Source organism: Cannabis sativa, chromosome X (genome assembly GCF_029168945.1).
Source record: "Cannabis sativa cultivar Pink pepper isolate KNU-18-1 chromosome X, ASM2916894v1, whole genome shotgun sequence".
NCBI lineage: Eukaryota > Viridiplantae > Streptophyta > Magnoliopsida > Rosales > Cannabaceae > Cannabis > Cannabis sativa.
In genome coordinates this window covers 29892407-29910622 of record NC_083610.1, presented here as the reverse complement: position 1 = coordinate 29910622, position 18216 = coordinate 29892407, and the positions used below count along the sequence as shown (strand labels likewise).

Here is an 18216-nt window from a genome sequence, read left to right as displayed (position 1 = left end):
AATATATATATATATTAGTAATATATATATATATATTATTGTTAGTATATATGTTTTGGTGAATTGTATATATATTTTTTGTTATACAATATATGATTATTATAAAATAATATTTCAGTTCTATTTTTTATTGTACTTTTATTGACGTGACATAATTTATTACCATGTTATGTATATTTTTATTTGTTGTTATTATATATATATTTTTATTATAAGGTATATATTTTTTGTTATATGCTATATAAATTTTATTATATAGTATATCATTTTATTTTAGATCATTCATGTTTAGATTTTATTACATTATATATGCAGGTGATATATAATTTTGTAAGTGTGGCATAATTATTTTATAGTTGTATATTATTTGTTAATATGGTATATAATTTTTTTTAAATAATATTATATTATTTTTTTTATTTATTATAGGTGTATATATCTTTTGTTGTATGATATATAGTTTTTGTTGTGTATAGTATACCATTTATTTAAGAAGATATTTAGTTTGTATTTTATTTTTTTGGTATGGTATACATATTTTAGTAGTGGTATATATAATTTTATTAGCATGATATATATATATATTTTTCAGTATTAATTTAGTATTATTATAATTTCTTTGTGGTATATAATTTATTACTATGGTATATTAATTTTCAGTGATAAAATATATCAAATGCTGTTATCTATATTTAATGATCTAATATATCTATTTGTTTTTGTTACAATATATTAATATGCAATACTAAAAAATTTATATAACTTAAATTAATTATTATATATATTTTAAAAAAAAATTAATATGTAGTAAATATATTTTTATAATTTTTATTAGCTAATTTATTATGTTTGGCTATTTTGCTAATGTTTTTTTTTAAAAAATAAACATTTAATAACTTAGTTTTTAAATTTAAGGACATTTTGCTTCTAAGCCCATATTATATTTTTGTGAACTATAAGAAAAAAATGGGACTATTTCACAAAAATAAAAAAAAACAACAAAAAAATTACAAAAATACGGTTGTACGGAATTTAAATATTTTTACGATTTTTATGATTTTATTTACAGAAAATACGGTCTTTTTATGTTGTATTTTTGTTAATTTATTGTTGAGTTTTTGTTATCTGCATGTTATTTTTGGTTGTTGTTTTGATGTTATTTGGATGTTACTTTTCTGTTACTTTTATGTTATTTTCGTGTTATTTCTATAGAAAACCGTAAAAATACAAAAAAAATCTTTAAACGTGAAAAATATAATTTTTTTTACAAAAAAAATTGTGTTTTATATAATTACTCCGAAAAAAATTGACTGAAATTTTTATTTTATTTTTATGGGTTTAATTTGGGCTTTTTGCATGTTGTGCTTTTGGACTTTTGCGTATAGTGCTTTTAGATTTTACATATTCATACTTACGCGCTGTGCTCTCCAGCTAATATGATCGTGCTTTCAGATTTATTGTACTATGTCATGTCATGTCAATTTACATCATATTTTTTGTATCGTGTCCGCATCGTACCATATCGTACCTTCCAAAATCGTGTTGGGCTCCTGTGTCAAAAAACCCAACTAACTCTATAGTCAATATTTTTTATATTTCCTTTAGTTTGAGTCTTTCGTGCTTTTTCGGTTTTTATGTAACAAAATTTGACTTGGACAATTTATCATAAAACAACAACAACAACAATATTATTATTATTATTATTATTATTTTCATTATAAAAATAATAAAAAAACAACAACAATAGTAAGAAATAAAATAAAATACTAAAGCAAACACTTTTTTTTTTATTTTTATTTTGAAAACAACAAAAACTATTTCATATTTTCATTTATGAATGTCAAAGAGGGCCTAATATTCTTTTTAACACTAGAAAAAGTAAACTACACAACAGAAGTAGCTAATAGCAGTCTTTGCAACAAGACATGTGGTATTGCCTTGAGGAAAAGCTACGAATACAACATGGGTTGGACAGGACACAAAAGGATAGCATGGGACAACAAAACGACAACATCTACAGTTGCTAAAATTCTATATATTAGCATTACTATATAGCCATAGATTTTGTATTATGATTACGCAGCTTCCTCTTCCAAATCAAGTCCAGTATTTTCTTGCCGTATTGGTGGCACCGCATCTTATACGCATGCATGTCGATTATATTTATTAGAGCCTTCCGGACCTGACCCTGCTCGCACAACCAATAATAGCTAATTAATAATAACCAACCAAAGACAGTATTCTATCAGAAAATCTCAAACAAGGAATACACAAGAGTATTATTTATCCACCAACCTTAGAAGCCAACAATGCTGATTGGATCACATAGTTTCCATATGGATCGAGAAAAAGCATAGAAACATTTTGATTTTGGAGCATCTCCATAATCACATTCATAGCTTGCTTTTCATCACACTCCTTCAAGCACCTCTCCACAACATTACTGCCATATTTACTGAGTGAGAGGGACACATAGCTTCCTTCAAGCTGACGAATGATATGTTCAGTAATTACTGGTATTTTCCGACCGAGTAGATGTTGAACTACATAGTTTCTGATATAAATGAGGCCCCGTACAAAAAGAAAATTATGTCAGTGCAAACTGTACACTGTTGATTGAGGGAAGTAAAAGCATGAAGTGATTATAGAGGTACAAACCCGTAACGATGTGCTGCAAGGAGTAACGCTTTCAATACTATCTCAGCCATCAACCGCAAAATGATTTCCCCCTCTGCGTGTTCAACACAAAATTGCAGCACACAGCACCCAAATTTGTCCATGGCAATTTCCACACAGTAATCAAGCACTTGAGTCAGAAGACACTGCATGTGAAATATTAACTTATCAGGTTTAGCCAGAAAATACAGAAGGTAGATCTTTCACCTTCCAGATGATGATGCAAGAAATAGATTGAAAGAATCATTTATAGGTTTCCTGCGCATATATATGACAAAACCTTTTATAATTAGGATTAGGGACGTGCTAGTACCCTACAACTTCATATTGCAACCACTACATGTAGTGGTAGTAGTAGACAAGTAAGAATTGTATTCTAAAATTAAAAAGCTAACGAGACTAAGTAATTTCTTGCTCTAGATATAACAAAACACTACGTGATTTTACTTTCTCTCACAAAATGTTTGGTAGGGTGGAAGGAGAATAGAGAGGATGAAAGGGAGAGGAGAGTAGTAAGAGAGAGAAGTGGAATAATAAGTCACTATTTATTCAAGAAACTACTAAAATATTTTCATAATTATTTTTTTCTTTAGAGGACAATTTTGTAATTTTGAATAAATTAGAATGGAAAGCATCAATCCTTCTATTAAAGGATTTTAAATGGTTCATTTGAGTGGATTTGTTATCCTCCCAATTTTCCTTTCTTTCCTATGATTCTTCTGGCCAAACAAGAGGATTTGACCTCTCTCACTCGTTTCCCTCCTCTCTTGTCCATGCCTCAACTTTTCCCCCTCATCAAACATAGTGTTAGTATATCAATGCTACATAAACACACAAAAAAGAAAAAAATAAAAAGTCATGACCGACCATCCAGTGCCATTTAATCTTACGAAATATACCAAGGAACAAAACAACTGAAAAAGAAATTACCACACATTGGAGTTGGAGAAAACACTTGAGCACATAAAACACAAGGGCATGGCTCTCTGAGGACGGAAACTCGAGTAAAAAAACTGTTCAGGAAACAGAACCTTAAGAACATGTCTATTGGATTCTTAGTTTTTTTAATTTTTTCTTCGCAAGAATCTATGTGTGTACTAGAGGCGATTAAGATTATAAGTACGTCACATCCTCCAAGGGAAACGATACAAATCAATTTTATAAAAGCATGTTTACAATTACAAGTAAAGAAAGAGTAAATTTAAGGGCATCGGTTAATCAAGAACAAGAGATCGTTTATCTCAGCTACATATAAAAAAGACAGTTGGAAAAATAGTTATAATCCTGTCTCATCTGGTTTACCTATTCCCCTAACCCCTGGAAAATCAACGAGATACTGAAAACAAAATTGAATTACTCGTTAGTAAAGGAGATAGCCTGATAAGTTTATGAATAGGAGACTCTTAGGCATTGTCAATTATAACAACAGAATTTTTGGGCACAATGTCACCGGTGACTAATATGAAGTTTTAGTTACAACCATAATATAGCTCCATTCAAATATTATTGAAGCTATTTATGAAGAGACATGATTAAATTAAAAATGTACAGGTCAAGCTGACCCCTTAAATTTTTTTTACTGTTAATAGTTATTCAGTGACTAAAGAAAAAGGTATAGTCGATAAAGGCAAACAATAACATCAAGTAGATGTCCTGACTCAAGAAGTGCCATGTAAAAAACACATACGAATTATCTCCTTTTCTTTAGTGAAAATCAGTTCCATTACTTTACTAGAGCACTAAACAATAAAAAGACATTACCTCCTTTTCTTCAGAATCAAAATGTCTAATGCACTGCTGAATAACATGATAGCCATTAGCACACTTAGTCAAAGGAACCACAAAAGGGTGTATAGCCTTCAAAAAAATCAACCTCTGAAATTTAAAGGATAGATGATCTAACAATTTCTGTACCACGCGAGTCCTGCCACAAGGAAAAAAACAAAAAAGAAGCTTATTAGTTATTATGCATTACCTTAACTAGAAGTAAAATTCTAATAAAAAAGAAAAATTGTACATATAAGCCAATGTCTTTCAAGACAGAATTAGAACAAGAAACAATAAAGAATTAAAAAAGTACTATACCCATGCATGTTTATACAAATTCCAAAAAATTGAAATTTGAGCCTGGTCATCGCATAAAGAATCATGGTCCTCTGTTCATCGGTACAAAGAGTCACCAGACTCTGAACAACATAATTCCCAGATGGGTCAATCACCAAGTCGGACATATCTTCTAAAACCTCAGCAAGAATAACATCGAAAGATTTTCTCCTCTTCTGCAACATCACTTGTATTATCTTAGACCCAGATTGATCCTTACACAAAAACGCAACCCTGCCCCGCAGAAATTCCACTGCATCTTCATCCCTCCAACAAAGAGGACTACTTCCCAGAACATTAAAAAAGTTCGAAATATGACATTGTGATTGGCAGACCGCCGCCGTTCCATTCTCTAAACCAAACGAATCATCAGAAAGCGAATCATTCGAATTAGAAGAGGCAATCATTCCTAAGTGAGTCGACGGACTAGAATTTATATCAGAAGTAGGATAGTTTTCCCTGGTAGTACTGAAAACCGAACCCGTACTCAAAATTGCTCTAGTACTGGCAGTAGTAGTCATACCATTCCTTAGAAATGGATTGACAGGATCACCCTCGATGCCATAACCAAGACCATAACCATTTTCAGTGGATTGTGAATTTTCGGATTGCCGAAATAAACGTCTCCGCAGATCGGTCACAACTGATCCCACATTTAGGCTGGAAAACGCTTCTAGGGTTTGATCTTGAATTAAACCAAGATCGCTCTCAGGCTGCCTAGTCAACCCAAAATCCACTGCTCCATTCCACCGCGGAGGGTCCCAACTATGATAACTGCCATGGTTGTCGTCTACCATCGTTAAAAAGTACAATCTTGAAGAAAGAGCAGAAGAAGAAAAGACACAAAGCACAAAGAGAAGGAAAGAGAGAGAGAGAGAGAGAGAGTTGAAGGGTTTTGTAAGCTATGTAAGATGGGTTTTATACAAGGGAGAGTTGATATTGATTTCTTTTATTATTTTCTTTTCTTTTCTTTTTTGCGTTTTAATTTTTCGAAAGAATTTGTTTGTATAATAAATTAATTTCGTTTATTTTTTGAGAAAAAGAAATTAAAATTTGAGTTAATTATATTGGGAAATTTGGAGAAAGGATTGACTGACCGGAAGGAGTGAGAGAGAGTGTTGTTATGTAAGATAGCGCGACTGGAAGAGATTTGTTAGGATCTGCATTTGCATGCAATTTATAGAAAGTTTTCGTGCTACGAAAGCCGAAGCCACAGATTTTTTATTTATTATAAAATAAGAAAGTGTGAGAGAGACTGTCTTCACCTCTGTCACCTACAAAAGTAGGCCATACCTCTCATGCCACGTGGCTATTTTCTATTCGATATGCCTATTTCAAGTCCTTTTACTTGGCTTTCATAAAAAAAAAAAGTCCTTTTACTTGGCAAACAAGATTTGTTTTATTTATTAATTTATTTTTTATTTTACTTTCATCAAAATAAAAATAAAAATGTTATTATTTGTACTTTCCATCCCATAGTGAACTAGACGCCGAAGTTTATATTTTATTTTTCGTTTACAGTTCTCAGAAATTTACAGTAATTTTTTTATGCAAATATTTTTAATAGTGTAATAATAATTTAATCAAAAAATCATTAATTATTATTATTATTATTCTAAAATCACTCTAATAATTAGGCATAAAATGGTGTGGCGTGACAAACATGGAGGAGGTTGAGCGGACGAGGGACCTTCGAGGAGACTCTCCAAAAGCCGTTGGTCGACAGTATAGACCAGATGGAGTCGTCCAGCATCAGGCATATGCTAGACAGGGTATGCTGACCAGTAGTCCAAGCAACTGAGCCATCTCACAAAAAACGTCTGACCAGCGAGTTCACAGGAGGAAACGCTCATATTTATTCCAACAACTTATTTTCTTACAAATAGGTCAATCAATATTCCTATAATTGAGTGATTGAGAGGATTTCGTGGGATTAGCTCATTCAAATATTCAAAGTTTTATTATGTAATTAAATATAAATACTCTACATCCTTCTCCCCATAAATAGTGGATCATATTCACTATCCTGAGACCGAATTTGATATTCCCAAGAGAGCTATTATGCTATCAAATTATCTATATGTTATCCCAATTTTTACCTACCTGATGTGGCACCTCCACGTGGCCAAAAGCAAAAGACAAGTAGAGAACAACTCATCACTAAGTAAACAAGGTAGTGTTGTACGATTCCTCAACCTTCAAGATATCAAGATCACAAGAAGGAATCAAACAAGAAGAACCAAGCAAGTCTTCAAGACCCTGGCTGGACCTTAGCTGGCCAGCCAAGGATGACAGTATGTACTGGACAACCTTCAATTAAGGTTGGCCGGCCAAGAGGTGTACTAAATTCTGATCAGCCTGAATGGGTCGTGGTTTCTCCCATAAGCCTTTTAAAAGATTCCAAATCATCTTCAGCACTCCTACAACTTCGGAACGGTTCAATCTGCCCAAAATTTTAGGGATTCAACACCAGAATGTAACTTTTCTATTTTCTAAGGATATTTCTATTTATTATATGCAACACCTTATAAACTCTAATACTATATAAAGGGTCTTAACCCTAAAGAAAAGGGAACTCAACCTAAATTCATGCATGCACTTAAAAGCTCAGAAATACTAAGGCATAAAACTCTCTCTCTCTCTCTCTCTCTCTTCTCATACTTCTCACCTGCAACACACATTCTCATCATTATAATACTGAAGAGAGCCATAACTAGAAATTAGGTTTCAACCTGTAATCTGCATGGTATTATCTCAAGAGTGAATACAACTAAAATGAGAGTAGGTCATTACTTAATCAAAGGGGAAGAACCTCTATAAAATTTTGTGTCTTTACATTTATTATCTTTCCACATTTGACAGCATAAACGAAATTAGATCTTAGTCAGACTCCACGTTAGTTGGCTAAACTTACAGTCAATATTTTGGTGCTTTCATTGAGAGCCTGAAATTCTCATTCAAAAAGCTCTCACTTTGTTTTCTTAATTTCCATTTTGCATGGCTGTCATGAGATGTGGGAATTTTACCGAACCATGAGACTCTATGGGCACAAATCCCAATGTCCAAGTGCCACCTACTGTGACCAACCAAAACATGGCTGCTCGGCCACCATGTTTTGGCACCTCTACCACAGATGTAACACCTTAATCTATAGGTACGCCACGTGTGTGGTTTTATAAACTAGTTTAATACTAATAGAATAATTAATTATTAAAAATTGTGATAATATTAAAAACTTGACTAAAATAAAACACTAAAAACGGACATTATAACGGCATAAAAAGTGTGTTCCGGGAATCCCTGTCATAAAAAGTTTTGCTAAATAAATATATACGACAACCATTTAAACATAAAATCAAAATACACAGCAGATACAGCCAGTCCAAACACAACTCCTGGCAACTCGGCACGCAAGCCAGTAAGATCAATATGTACATTGTTGGAGAAGACTGTCACCTCATGGTTGATCTAGCTTTTCTTTGCCTTTACCTGCACCACATAGCACCCGTGAGTCACAAGGACTCAGCAAGAAAAGTAATAATAACAATCATATAGTTTGTTATTCGTGTTGGAAATATTTTACCAGGATCTAGATTTACTACCATGTATGTTTCATTAACATCCTAATATGAATTCTAAAACAATGAAATAAACACATATAAAGTTTAGGAAACCTTACATTGGGTACAACGAAATATAATGACTCCTTCCATTCAGATCTCTAGCCCTTAATTCCTTTCTGTAGCAGAGCATCACCAAGATCTGAACCTGGATCTCTTTCTCTCCTTCCTTTGATGCTGATTCTCCTTCTTGTTGATTGGATTCTTCACAATCTTCCACACTATGATTGAGATACCACTTGATGTGTGTGGGCACTCACTCATTCACTCAAGGTTCGAAATTGAAGAGGAAAAGAGAAGGGAAGTGGTGGATATAGAGAAAGAATAGGAGGCTCAAATTTCATCTGACAAAGTTAAGTGTGAATGTGAGCCATCACTATCTATTTATAGGTAACAACCTAGGTTTAAGTTATAATTATTTGGCATTAAAATAATGAAAAAAATAAATGATAAAACCCATTAAGTGTGGGCGGCCATGGGCTTTGGATATTGGGCCTCATCTATGCAGTTTTGCTGCTTTATCATTTTTGCATCTCATTTTCTCAAAAACGCCAATTTTCCAATTCAACCATTTAAATGCCAATTCTAATTATTTAATAACTAAAAGTTAATTATTAAATAATATTATCATTTAATATATTTATTAATTAGACATATAAAGTCTCTTAGTTAACAATAAAACCTAGAATCTCTTTTCTTACAATTTTGCCCTTGCTTAGTGAAAATTCATAAAGTAGACATAGTCTAACTTTAGAATTATAATTGATTAATTAAAATCAATTAACTGAGTCTTACAAGCAGTATGGTCTCAACTAGTATGGGGACCATGGGGCTATATAACCGAGCTTCCAATAAGTCGAACCGAATTTACCAAGTAAATTCCCTAACTTATTAATTCCTTATTGAATCCACACTTAGAACTTTGAATTGCACTCTCAGTCATATAGAACGCTCTATATGTTCCACGATATAGATACGCTATTAATTATCCATTGTTATAATCCTAATTTGATCAATAACCCTCTAATAGATGATTACATTGAATAGGGACTAAATTACCATTACACCTTCAATGTATTTTATCCTTAAAACACTTAGCTCCGTATAAATGATATTTCAGCGAAGTGAAATGAGATCTCAACCATTTATCTCTGTTTAGCCAAGCTCGAAGGATATCATCGTTTCACTTTTAAATTCCTATAGAAGTTATAGACTCCATATTTATGTTAGCGCTCCCACTCAATTATACTATCATGTTCCCAAAATGTACGTATCACCTTGACTAGAAAGTAGGCTTAACTAACAGATCAAAGAACATGTATAATACTCTTGAGATCGAACCTAACCATATCAGGATTAAGATCATTTGATTTAGGATCAACGGGTGATATTGAATTGAATAGATATTACAGTAAATTTTAATATATCTAATCAAAGTTCAATATCGGTCCCTTCCGATGTATACTCCATACATCCGATACTGGTAAACTTTGCCAATGCCCTGGAAAGGACATAACACTTATCGAAGGTGTAAGAATACCTATCGCTGATTATCATGTCAGTCTAAATCCAGTGAACTAACAAATTAGGGAATAAACTTTCGAACATATAATCAAGATTATATTCCACTGTGCTGACAACACTATAATCATTAATAAATTCATATGTTCTGCACTTAAATAGAATTTATACATTATATATATATAATTATGAAATAAATCATGTGAACTATGCAACATAAAATGTTATTTATGATCTTTATTAATAAGTAAATCTGATTATATTGAAATGGGTTTTATTTAGGGCACAAAACCCAACAATTCGAACATTGTCATTTATACACAATAAAAATCAAACCATCACCCATTGTTCATAAGATGAAATCCAAATCACTACTAGCATCTTCCATGAATAAAAATCAGTATACAAATATTTGGTAATACAAAACTATTATACCAATAATAGAATTCATATTCATTTAATCATATAAATAATATATATCATAAAGTAACCATCTTCATAACATTATGTTGACTAATTAGGCAAGTCGATGCTTTAATCTGATAATCTTGTATTGTATCACCTAATCAGACAAGCCCGTGCCATAGCCTGGCACCCATATGTCGCGTAACTGCATCACCTAATCAGGTGAGCCAGTGCCAAAAACCTGCACCCATATATCATATAATTGCATCACCTAATCAGGTGAGCCCATGCCACAATCTGGCACTAATATATCTCATCGTCTAATCAGTAGAGCTCGTACCTACGCCCGGTACTTATCATGTCACTGACACCCGTACTTACGCCCAGTACGTCGCTAGGAAAATCGCATCACCTAATCAGGTGAGCCCGTACCTACACTCGGTACTCATCATATATCACTGACACCAGTACTTACGCCCAATACGTCGCCAGGAAAATCGCATCACCTAATCAGGTGAGCCCGTACATACACTCGGTACTCATCATATATCACTGACGCAGGTACTTACGTCCAATACGTCGCCAGGAAAATTGCATCACCTAATCAGGTGAGCCCATATATCACATGCATAATATTATCACATTATCAATACTCAACCAATCAGCCTTTTCAATAAATAACAATATTAACTATATCTCAATATTAATCAATTCATAACAATACTAATTGTATTACATACAACGTACTATGCAGTACAATATACTTTTCTTACCTTTAATCCAGGTTCATACATTTTGGCCAACCCAAGTAGAGAACTATCCCCAATGATCTCGGCTCTATGTCACAACAACGATAAACCAATAAGTATTTATCCCAAAATACTGCTTATATTCACATAAGACAATCTAGAGTTTTCTACCAAATCCCGCGGTATAAATAGAATAAAATAAAAATTATAGTTTGGCTCTAAAACATACATCATTTTATAGAGCTCGTTGCAAGCTTCGAAACGGTATATAGAATGTCCAAAACGGACACCCGAATCCAAAGTTATGACAAAAATACGATTTCTGATATCTTAGGAATTTCTAAAATCTGTAAAATTCGAAAATCCCAATTTTCGCACCCACCGAAACACTACCAAAACTTATACAAATCACTCCAAACTTCACAGGGTGCATATATACCATAAATATACCATCCTTACGTAACAGAAATAAAAATCGACCCCTTAAATGAAAAACGCCATTAACGTTCGGACTAAGCTTTCAAAAGTTCAAAACTCGATTTCTAACTCAAAATCACCTCAAATTCAACAAGTAAACATTAGAACTAGTCCCATGACTACCCGAGAATAATCTTATAAGGTCAGAACCTTCATAACTATTCTAATTTACAAAATCTCTATACCAAAATAAATTGTTTTAAACTTAAAACGAAATTAAACCATACATTAAGCTTTTCTTTTTCAAAGATTTGCTATCCTGCTGCTACCGGAGCTTAGATCATTAAGTTTCGGGTTAAAAATTGAAGAAAATGAATATAGGAGGAGAAGGTTTTGTCGAAGGAGGGAGAACGAGGGTTTCGTTTTTCGTTCTTTCTACTGTTATAACTTAAAACTTAATATATATACAATAATAATATAATATTAATAAAAATTTTATTATTAATAGTAATCTTATTATTTCTTAGCCATTAAGAAATCTCTATTTTTAGGGTATTTGGCCAACTTCGAGTACCCTAAAATACCCTAATATTTCTAAAATCAACTTATCTTAATAATTCCATCAATATTTCTAACTAAACTGTTGTGACATTTTTGGCCTCCAATCGGGTCTCCAGGGTCGCCGAACCTAAAAATATTTTTATTTCACAAATAACTCATATTATATTCACACATGCTATATAAATCTCCGTAATTTACAAATTACGCTTATTTACTCACTATAGCAATATTTACATTTTATACTGAAATAAATTAGTAGGATCATAATTCTACTTATTATCTGATTAACTCATAAGATAAATATAAACCCTAATTATCTACCATTAGATTTATTGGGATATTACAGCCATCCCCTCCTCATAGAAACTTCGTCCTCGAAATTTATTTAAACTAATCGGGAAATTACCCCCGTATTTATGATTCTTACTCTCAAATTGTTGTTTTTATTCTGCTATATTTTTTTTTCTATAACACTTTCTTAACTAGTGGAATTGTCTCATTTCATAGTACCTCCTCTTTCTAGTCCAAAAACTTAGACAAGATGTTTTTTCCATGTAATAAATTTGTCTAAAGTTTAACATCATTACAGCTTAGAATATGGGTCCAGTCTGATACATATTTTCTTAGCATGGAGACATGAAACACATTATATACTCCGGAAAACGCAGGAGTTAAGGCTAGCTAATAGGATACCTAGCCTATTTACCTCAGTAAATATGTATCTAATATTTCTATTGTACCACACTTATTAAGGTACCTAACCTGTGGTACATTTAATTATCACTTTTAAAAAAATTCTCATCAGGGAAGAGATTATTCTAAGATAATCTATCCTTTATTAAATATGCTCACAACATGTTTCTAATATTCTATTGATCTTCTCAGGTTACCCACCTTTCAAGAATAAAACATCATACTATTTTCGCTTTAACCTCCATGGTTCTCAATAACCTTCTTTAATTCTTAACATCATAGCCAAAGATATCAACCTTGGAATTTCAAAAGATTAGATTATTCCTTCATATGAATTCCATATCCTTATTTATTGTATAGATTATCTATACCGATAGACAACATATTAACTCGGTATCTCCAACCATTACTATTCAGTCAAAATCATAAGATCCCATAATACCTAATTCATAATTATGTCTTTCCATTCCTTATATGGGACCTCCTAAGCTGACCTACTGACTTAGCTTAATAATAAGTTAAGTATTCATTTATGATAGATATTCAATTTGAGTACTTCTTATTTCCATCCACTACTATATACTTCTCTCAATACCTTGTCAATATCTACTTATTAACACATCCATTCCTCTTGATAATTTCTGGAACGACTATCAATTTTGCATCCTAATATGAATCTTTCTAGCGTACTTTGTCCTCACTCATACGCTTTTCAGGATGACTCCCAGAAAGATTTCCCATCTTGAGATTACCCAAATTAGTTATGCTTAACTACAAAGTAAGCTCATGGTGGGTTATCAGAAAGTAGATGCTTCTTTGTCGTTCCTAATTATATTTCTTGCTTTCATTCTTTCATTAATAAAATTCAATTGCCATCACTCCCTTCATTCACCTCTAACAATTCCTCATTGGTTTTGTTCATTAAAACTTAAGGAATTCCCATCTTATTGTCAACTTGAATCTTGTTCATTTCTACTTATTTTAACTTGCATCAATTTCTCTTGAACTGACACATCTTTTAAATTTCCCAATCACTTATAGTTAACCACTGTTATAAAGTGAATTAATGTAACCTATACGGTAGAGGCAACATTGCTCATACCAGGTACCCATAACTAAACTGGAAATACACATTTCCCGAATTCTCAACTAATAACAATTAATCAAAGATCATTCCGTGATCCTGAAATTTCTTTTTTGTGTTTGGTAGAGATCTTGAGGATCTTTTCAACACACCCAGAAATATACATACCTCAAATATATTCTCTGTTATATTGATAACCCATTGGTACTGTTGACTTCACTTTTAGCCAACGACAATGAGTCTTTTTTATAAGCGATAAATGATATGTCGTAACGAATATATAATAAAACAATAATAAGACACAAGAATTTTATAGAGGTTTTGCCCCGAGCAGTTCAGTAATAGCCTAATCCTCGTTATTTGTATTGACTCAAGAACAAGGAAGAAGATTCCTTTCCTTATAGCTCTTACAACAATATCTCTGAATATATAATTCTTAGATAACAATATAGTCTTAGCTTAGCTGCGTATCGACTTTCAATCTCTCAGTCCCCTTGCCCAGTGAACATTCCTCACTATTTATAGGGTTAGGAAACTTGAGGAGGAAGAGTTTCCTCTCTCGTTACAATGCGCATAAACAGAAAGATCGTGTGATCAATGCTGAATGCAAGGATCGTGGGATTAAGGCTGAGTACACTGATAGTGGGATCGTGTGTATGCCGTATCCACGTAAGTTGATCCCTAAGTTATAGGGATTGAGCTGATGACTCATGATGCGAAAGCTGAATTCGCTAAGTGTTGAGTGCTCTGCACGGATCGCTGAATATCTTACCCAGGATGTGCCAACGAGGCATCCTGCCCGACCTATCTTCCCGAGCAGATGCTCCAAGTGGACTCCACGTGTCACCATTCTCGTGATGCCACGTCAGAGTGCAAAATTTGGCATAACATTTGCCCCCCAAGTCTGTACGGGACCTCTGAGGTTGCGTGTAGACTTCTTCCGAGCTGGCTCTGCCTTGGGATGGGGACACGTGTCGAGCATGACCCTTCGAGACTCGATGTGAAGCTGACTGGGCATCCCTTCGGTTTTCAGGTAATGACAATTAATATTTTGAAATCTGATTTTCTCTCTCCACGGCTGACGGTTGCACTCAATTACTTTTGATTTCCCATATTCGTTTTTGTGGCGGGAAGCTGAGGCATCTGAGGTTTCTTTGAGACAGTTACCTCTTTTCGTGACTTGTCTATAAATACCCATAGCATTGGCACATAAACTCACTTCATCTCCCTTCTTTTCTAAGTAAGCTCCAGAGCGAAAAGAAAGTTTTCTGGCTTCGAATTCGCCGAAGTGCCTTCATACAACTGTTGGTTGACGTTGCTCAAACCTAGACACTCGAATCTTTGAGTAAGTTTCTGATTTCCTTTATGCTTTTCTTTGCATGTTTACATTTTGAATGCAACTTTCACTATGCTGTAGAAAAATGCTTAGGAAACCCTAGGGCTAGAAACTTCTGCGATTCTCCTTTATCATGTCTTCATGTGGGTTTACAGCCATAGAGTTTGTCACTGAACTGCATTGCGTTCGCCTTTCATCTTGCTTATTCTAAGCTTCATGAACTTTTTTGCCCTAACTCAAGAAATTTTTTTGACTTCTTGAGTTCTGACTTTTCTTTGGACATAGCCGTCCTTTAATCTGTTGAGTACTCTTGGTCGGCATATTTGCTTGTTTATCGTTTGATATTCTGTCCAACACTCATCTTGTGTGTTGTCTTTTGTAGATGAACTCAGGTGAGTCTTGGGAACTCGGGCATCACGAGGATCACCCTCGTCTTCGTTCTAGTCCTCCTTCTATCGAAGGACATTCTTCTAACCTTGTACCCATCCATAGTATGATGGCTCGTACAAAGAAAACCACGCGTTTGGCCAATGCTACTGATCCTCAAGTGGCTCGGCTTGCCACTCTGCCCAGTGCCGAACAGGATTCGGTCGTCCCGATGGAGGAGGATCGCGAGGTGGAAGCTGAGGTCTAGGAAGTTGAGAAGCTGAACGATGTGTGTCTGGGCAGTCCTTCTGAGGCAGAGGGAGAGGAAGAGGTTGAACCCCCAATTTCGGGGAGTACAATGAGGCTGGGATGCCAATTGATGCTGACGGAGACGTCCTAGTTGAGGGCGTGGACTATGTCAGTGAGGAACTTGCTGCGGCGGTTCCTCATAGGAGGTAGGGTGCCTTGGGCTCCAGGTGGGTAAGTCCTCCGTCCAAAATTACGGAGGCGCGCCTTTGAACTCTTGACTAGGACGGGTACCTGGGCGAGCTGAACTGCTACATTCCCGCCCACACTAATCGTGCCACAAACCCTGACAAGGGGATGTGCGCCTGGTCGGGGGCCCATGGCCAGCAAGGGGCGCTGATGCCCTTGCACAAGTACTTCAAGGATGTGGCAGACTTCTTTGGTCTCTGCCCGACCCAAATCACCCCTAAGGGCATTAAGTATTTGTCTGCCCTCTTCGTCCTCTACGCTTCCCACGGATGGGGTGCTCCTTCTCCCCACGAGGTTGCCTAGTTCTTTGATCTGAAGTCTACCCCCAAACAAGGCAGGTCGGGGTACTTCTATTTCTCTCAGCCAGGCTTCAAGTGGTTGACCGGCACAGATGCCAAGGCCATCAGCAAAATAGGGAATTTTGCCAATGAGTACTTCATGGTGAAGGATCCGAGCATTACCCGGACTCAATTTCAGCAGATTCCGACATATCACCGCCCTCCCCTCACTCTTGCTCTTAGGGAGAGAGCTCAGAAACTTGCCCGGTTGCCGGGGGAAGACAAGAATATTATCCAGTTGACCTCCGATGATAATCTTGTGAAGTACGGGCTCTATCCCGAGGACTTTTCTCCTAAGTCTGTGGCGGGAAAGAAGAGGAAGTCTGATGCTGGCCGGACTGAACGAACTCATAAGGAGAATGAGCTTATTCAACTTAAGCGCGAGGCTAAGTTGAAAGGAGGTGCCAAGGCCAAGCAGTATGCTCAGGAGCCTTTGAATCCTGAAGATGAGGCCGAGGACGAGCAAGTGACCCCACTGAAGAGGAAGAAGAAACTCCCGGCCACGCCCATGCCTGTTGAACATGCGATTCGCATAAGGGAGCCCATTGCACCTGTTCGACCATCTCCCCCCTTTGCCGGAAAAGGGAAAGCTGTCATGTTTGAGATAAGATCGATGTCAGGTGATGATGGACTTCTGAGTCTTTGTGCGGGCGGTCACCTTGCATTTTACTTTTTCTTGTTCTTGAGCTTATTGATTTTCATGCCTTGTGTTTTCTGATGGCTGTTTCTAACCATATTGTTTTTATTCTGTGCAAACATGTCTCGGCAGATCCTCGATGCTCTGAGGAAGAGAATGGGCGGAAGCTCTAGCGCCTCTCCTCCAGCCAAGAAGTCTAAGGGCGGTGAGGGGTCCTCTTTTACGGAAAGGAGACCTTCTAGAGAGGTCATTGATCTTTTCGAGGAGCGGACTGCTGCAAACCCCTCTACCCCTAAGTCTGCCAAGTCCAAGGAGTCTGGACCACCAACGGCTGGGTCTGAACTGGTCAGGAGTAATCTTGAGCGAGTGCAGGCACCAACTCCACCTTTGCCCGTGTTTCTAGAGGCCAAAAAGTGCAAGGAGATGCTGGCCCACTATATGAACCGGCTGATTCCCGAGGTCAGTGAGCAACTGGCTGGTGCTGATAATGACTTATCTCTGGATGTGTTGGTGGGCGGAGTCCTGAAGGAGTTCACCAGGGTAAGTCTTTTTTGATACTTTCCTTTAACTTTCCACACTTAGCTCCATATGCTAAAGTTTTTCCTTTGTGCAGGCCGGTCTGAAGTTGGCCTACATTTACTCCCGAGCTAAGTCTATTGCTTCCAAGAGTGCGGCTCTGTCCGACACCTTGAAGGCGAAGGCGAACTTGGCCAAGAAGGAAGCTGAGGAAGCCAGGGCGGAAGCCGGAGCTGTTCGGTTGGAGTTGGGCGAGGCCAACAAGAAGCTGTTCGCTGCTGAGAAGAAGATCTCCATGCTGACAAAGGATCTTGAGGCTGCTGACCGTTTTGAGGAGACCATCGAGATCTTATCTGCTGAGGTAAATAGTCTTCAGGATGAGAGGACTTCTCTGCGAGTAGTTTTTCTTCGGATGAAGGAGGAGAAGGACGCCAAGGAGGGGGAGCTTAGAGCCGAGGTGGACAGGTTGAAGGAGAAGGTCAATGCCTTGGAGACAGCCGGTCTCGAGCTCTTCATTGATTTCTGGAAGGCTAATCGCCGGGCCAACTTTGACTACTTGGGTGAGGCTAAGGACATGTACCTTGAGTACTGTGCGGCCCAAGTGGCTTATGATGGGAACGAGGCGGTTGCTTCAACCTCCAACCAAGCTGCTTCAACCTCCGGTCAGGCTGCAAATGCTTCTCTTGTTCAAACAACAGA

General features: G+C 36.0%; 1 protein-coding gene and 1 long non-coding RNA gene across 2 annotated transcripts; both read right to left on the bottom strand.

The window, feature by feature from the left end:
• Nucleotides 1–1754: 1754 nt before the first annotated feature.
• Nucleotides 1755–5938, bottom strand: LOC115714443 (pumilio homolog 12). The gene is made up of 5 exons (XM_030643160.2): nucleotides 4762–5938; nucleotides 4438–4600; nucleotides 2659–2822; nucleotides 2296–2554; nucleotides 1755–2188 (listed from the first exon to the last, which is right to left on the bottom strand). The coding sequence occupies exons 1-5, from the start codon at nucleotides 5574–5576 to the stop codon at nucleotides 2048–2050; spliced, it is 1542 nt and encodes a 513-aa protein (XP_030499020.1). The 5' UTR covers nucleotides 5577–5938; the 3' UTR covers nucleotides 1755–2047.
• On the bottom strand, nucleotides 3204–4426 carry LOC133031785 (uncharacterized). Its single transcript, XR_009684855.1, has 2 exons — nucleotides 3607–4426; nucleotides 3204–3497 (listed from the first exon to the last, which is right to left on the bottom strand). It is a non-coding gene; the product is annotated as an uncharacterized LOC133031785 (long non-coding RNA).
• Nucleotides 5939–18216: the final 12278 nt, after the last annotated feature.

Bases quoted from the DNA above. Each gene is read 5' to 3' on its own strand.
- LOC115714443 (XM_030643160.2), bottom strand. From the start codon at position 5,576: ATGGTAGACGACAACCATGGCAGTTATCATAGTTGGGACCCTCCGCGG. The intron at 2,555-2,658 runs GTTTGTACCTCT...CATTTATATCAG, and splicing joins CTTGCAGCACATCGTTACGG to AAACTATGTAGTTCAACATC. The intron at 2,189-2,295 runs GTTGGTGGATAA...TTGTGCGAGCAG, and splicing joins CAGCATTGTTGGCTTCTAAG to GGTCAGGTCCGGAAGGCTCT.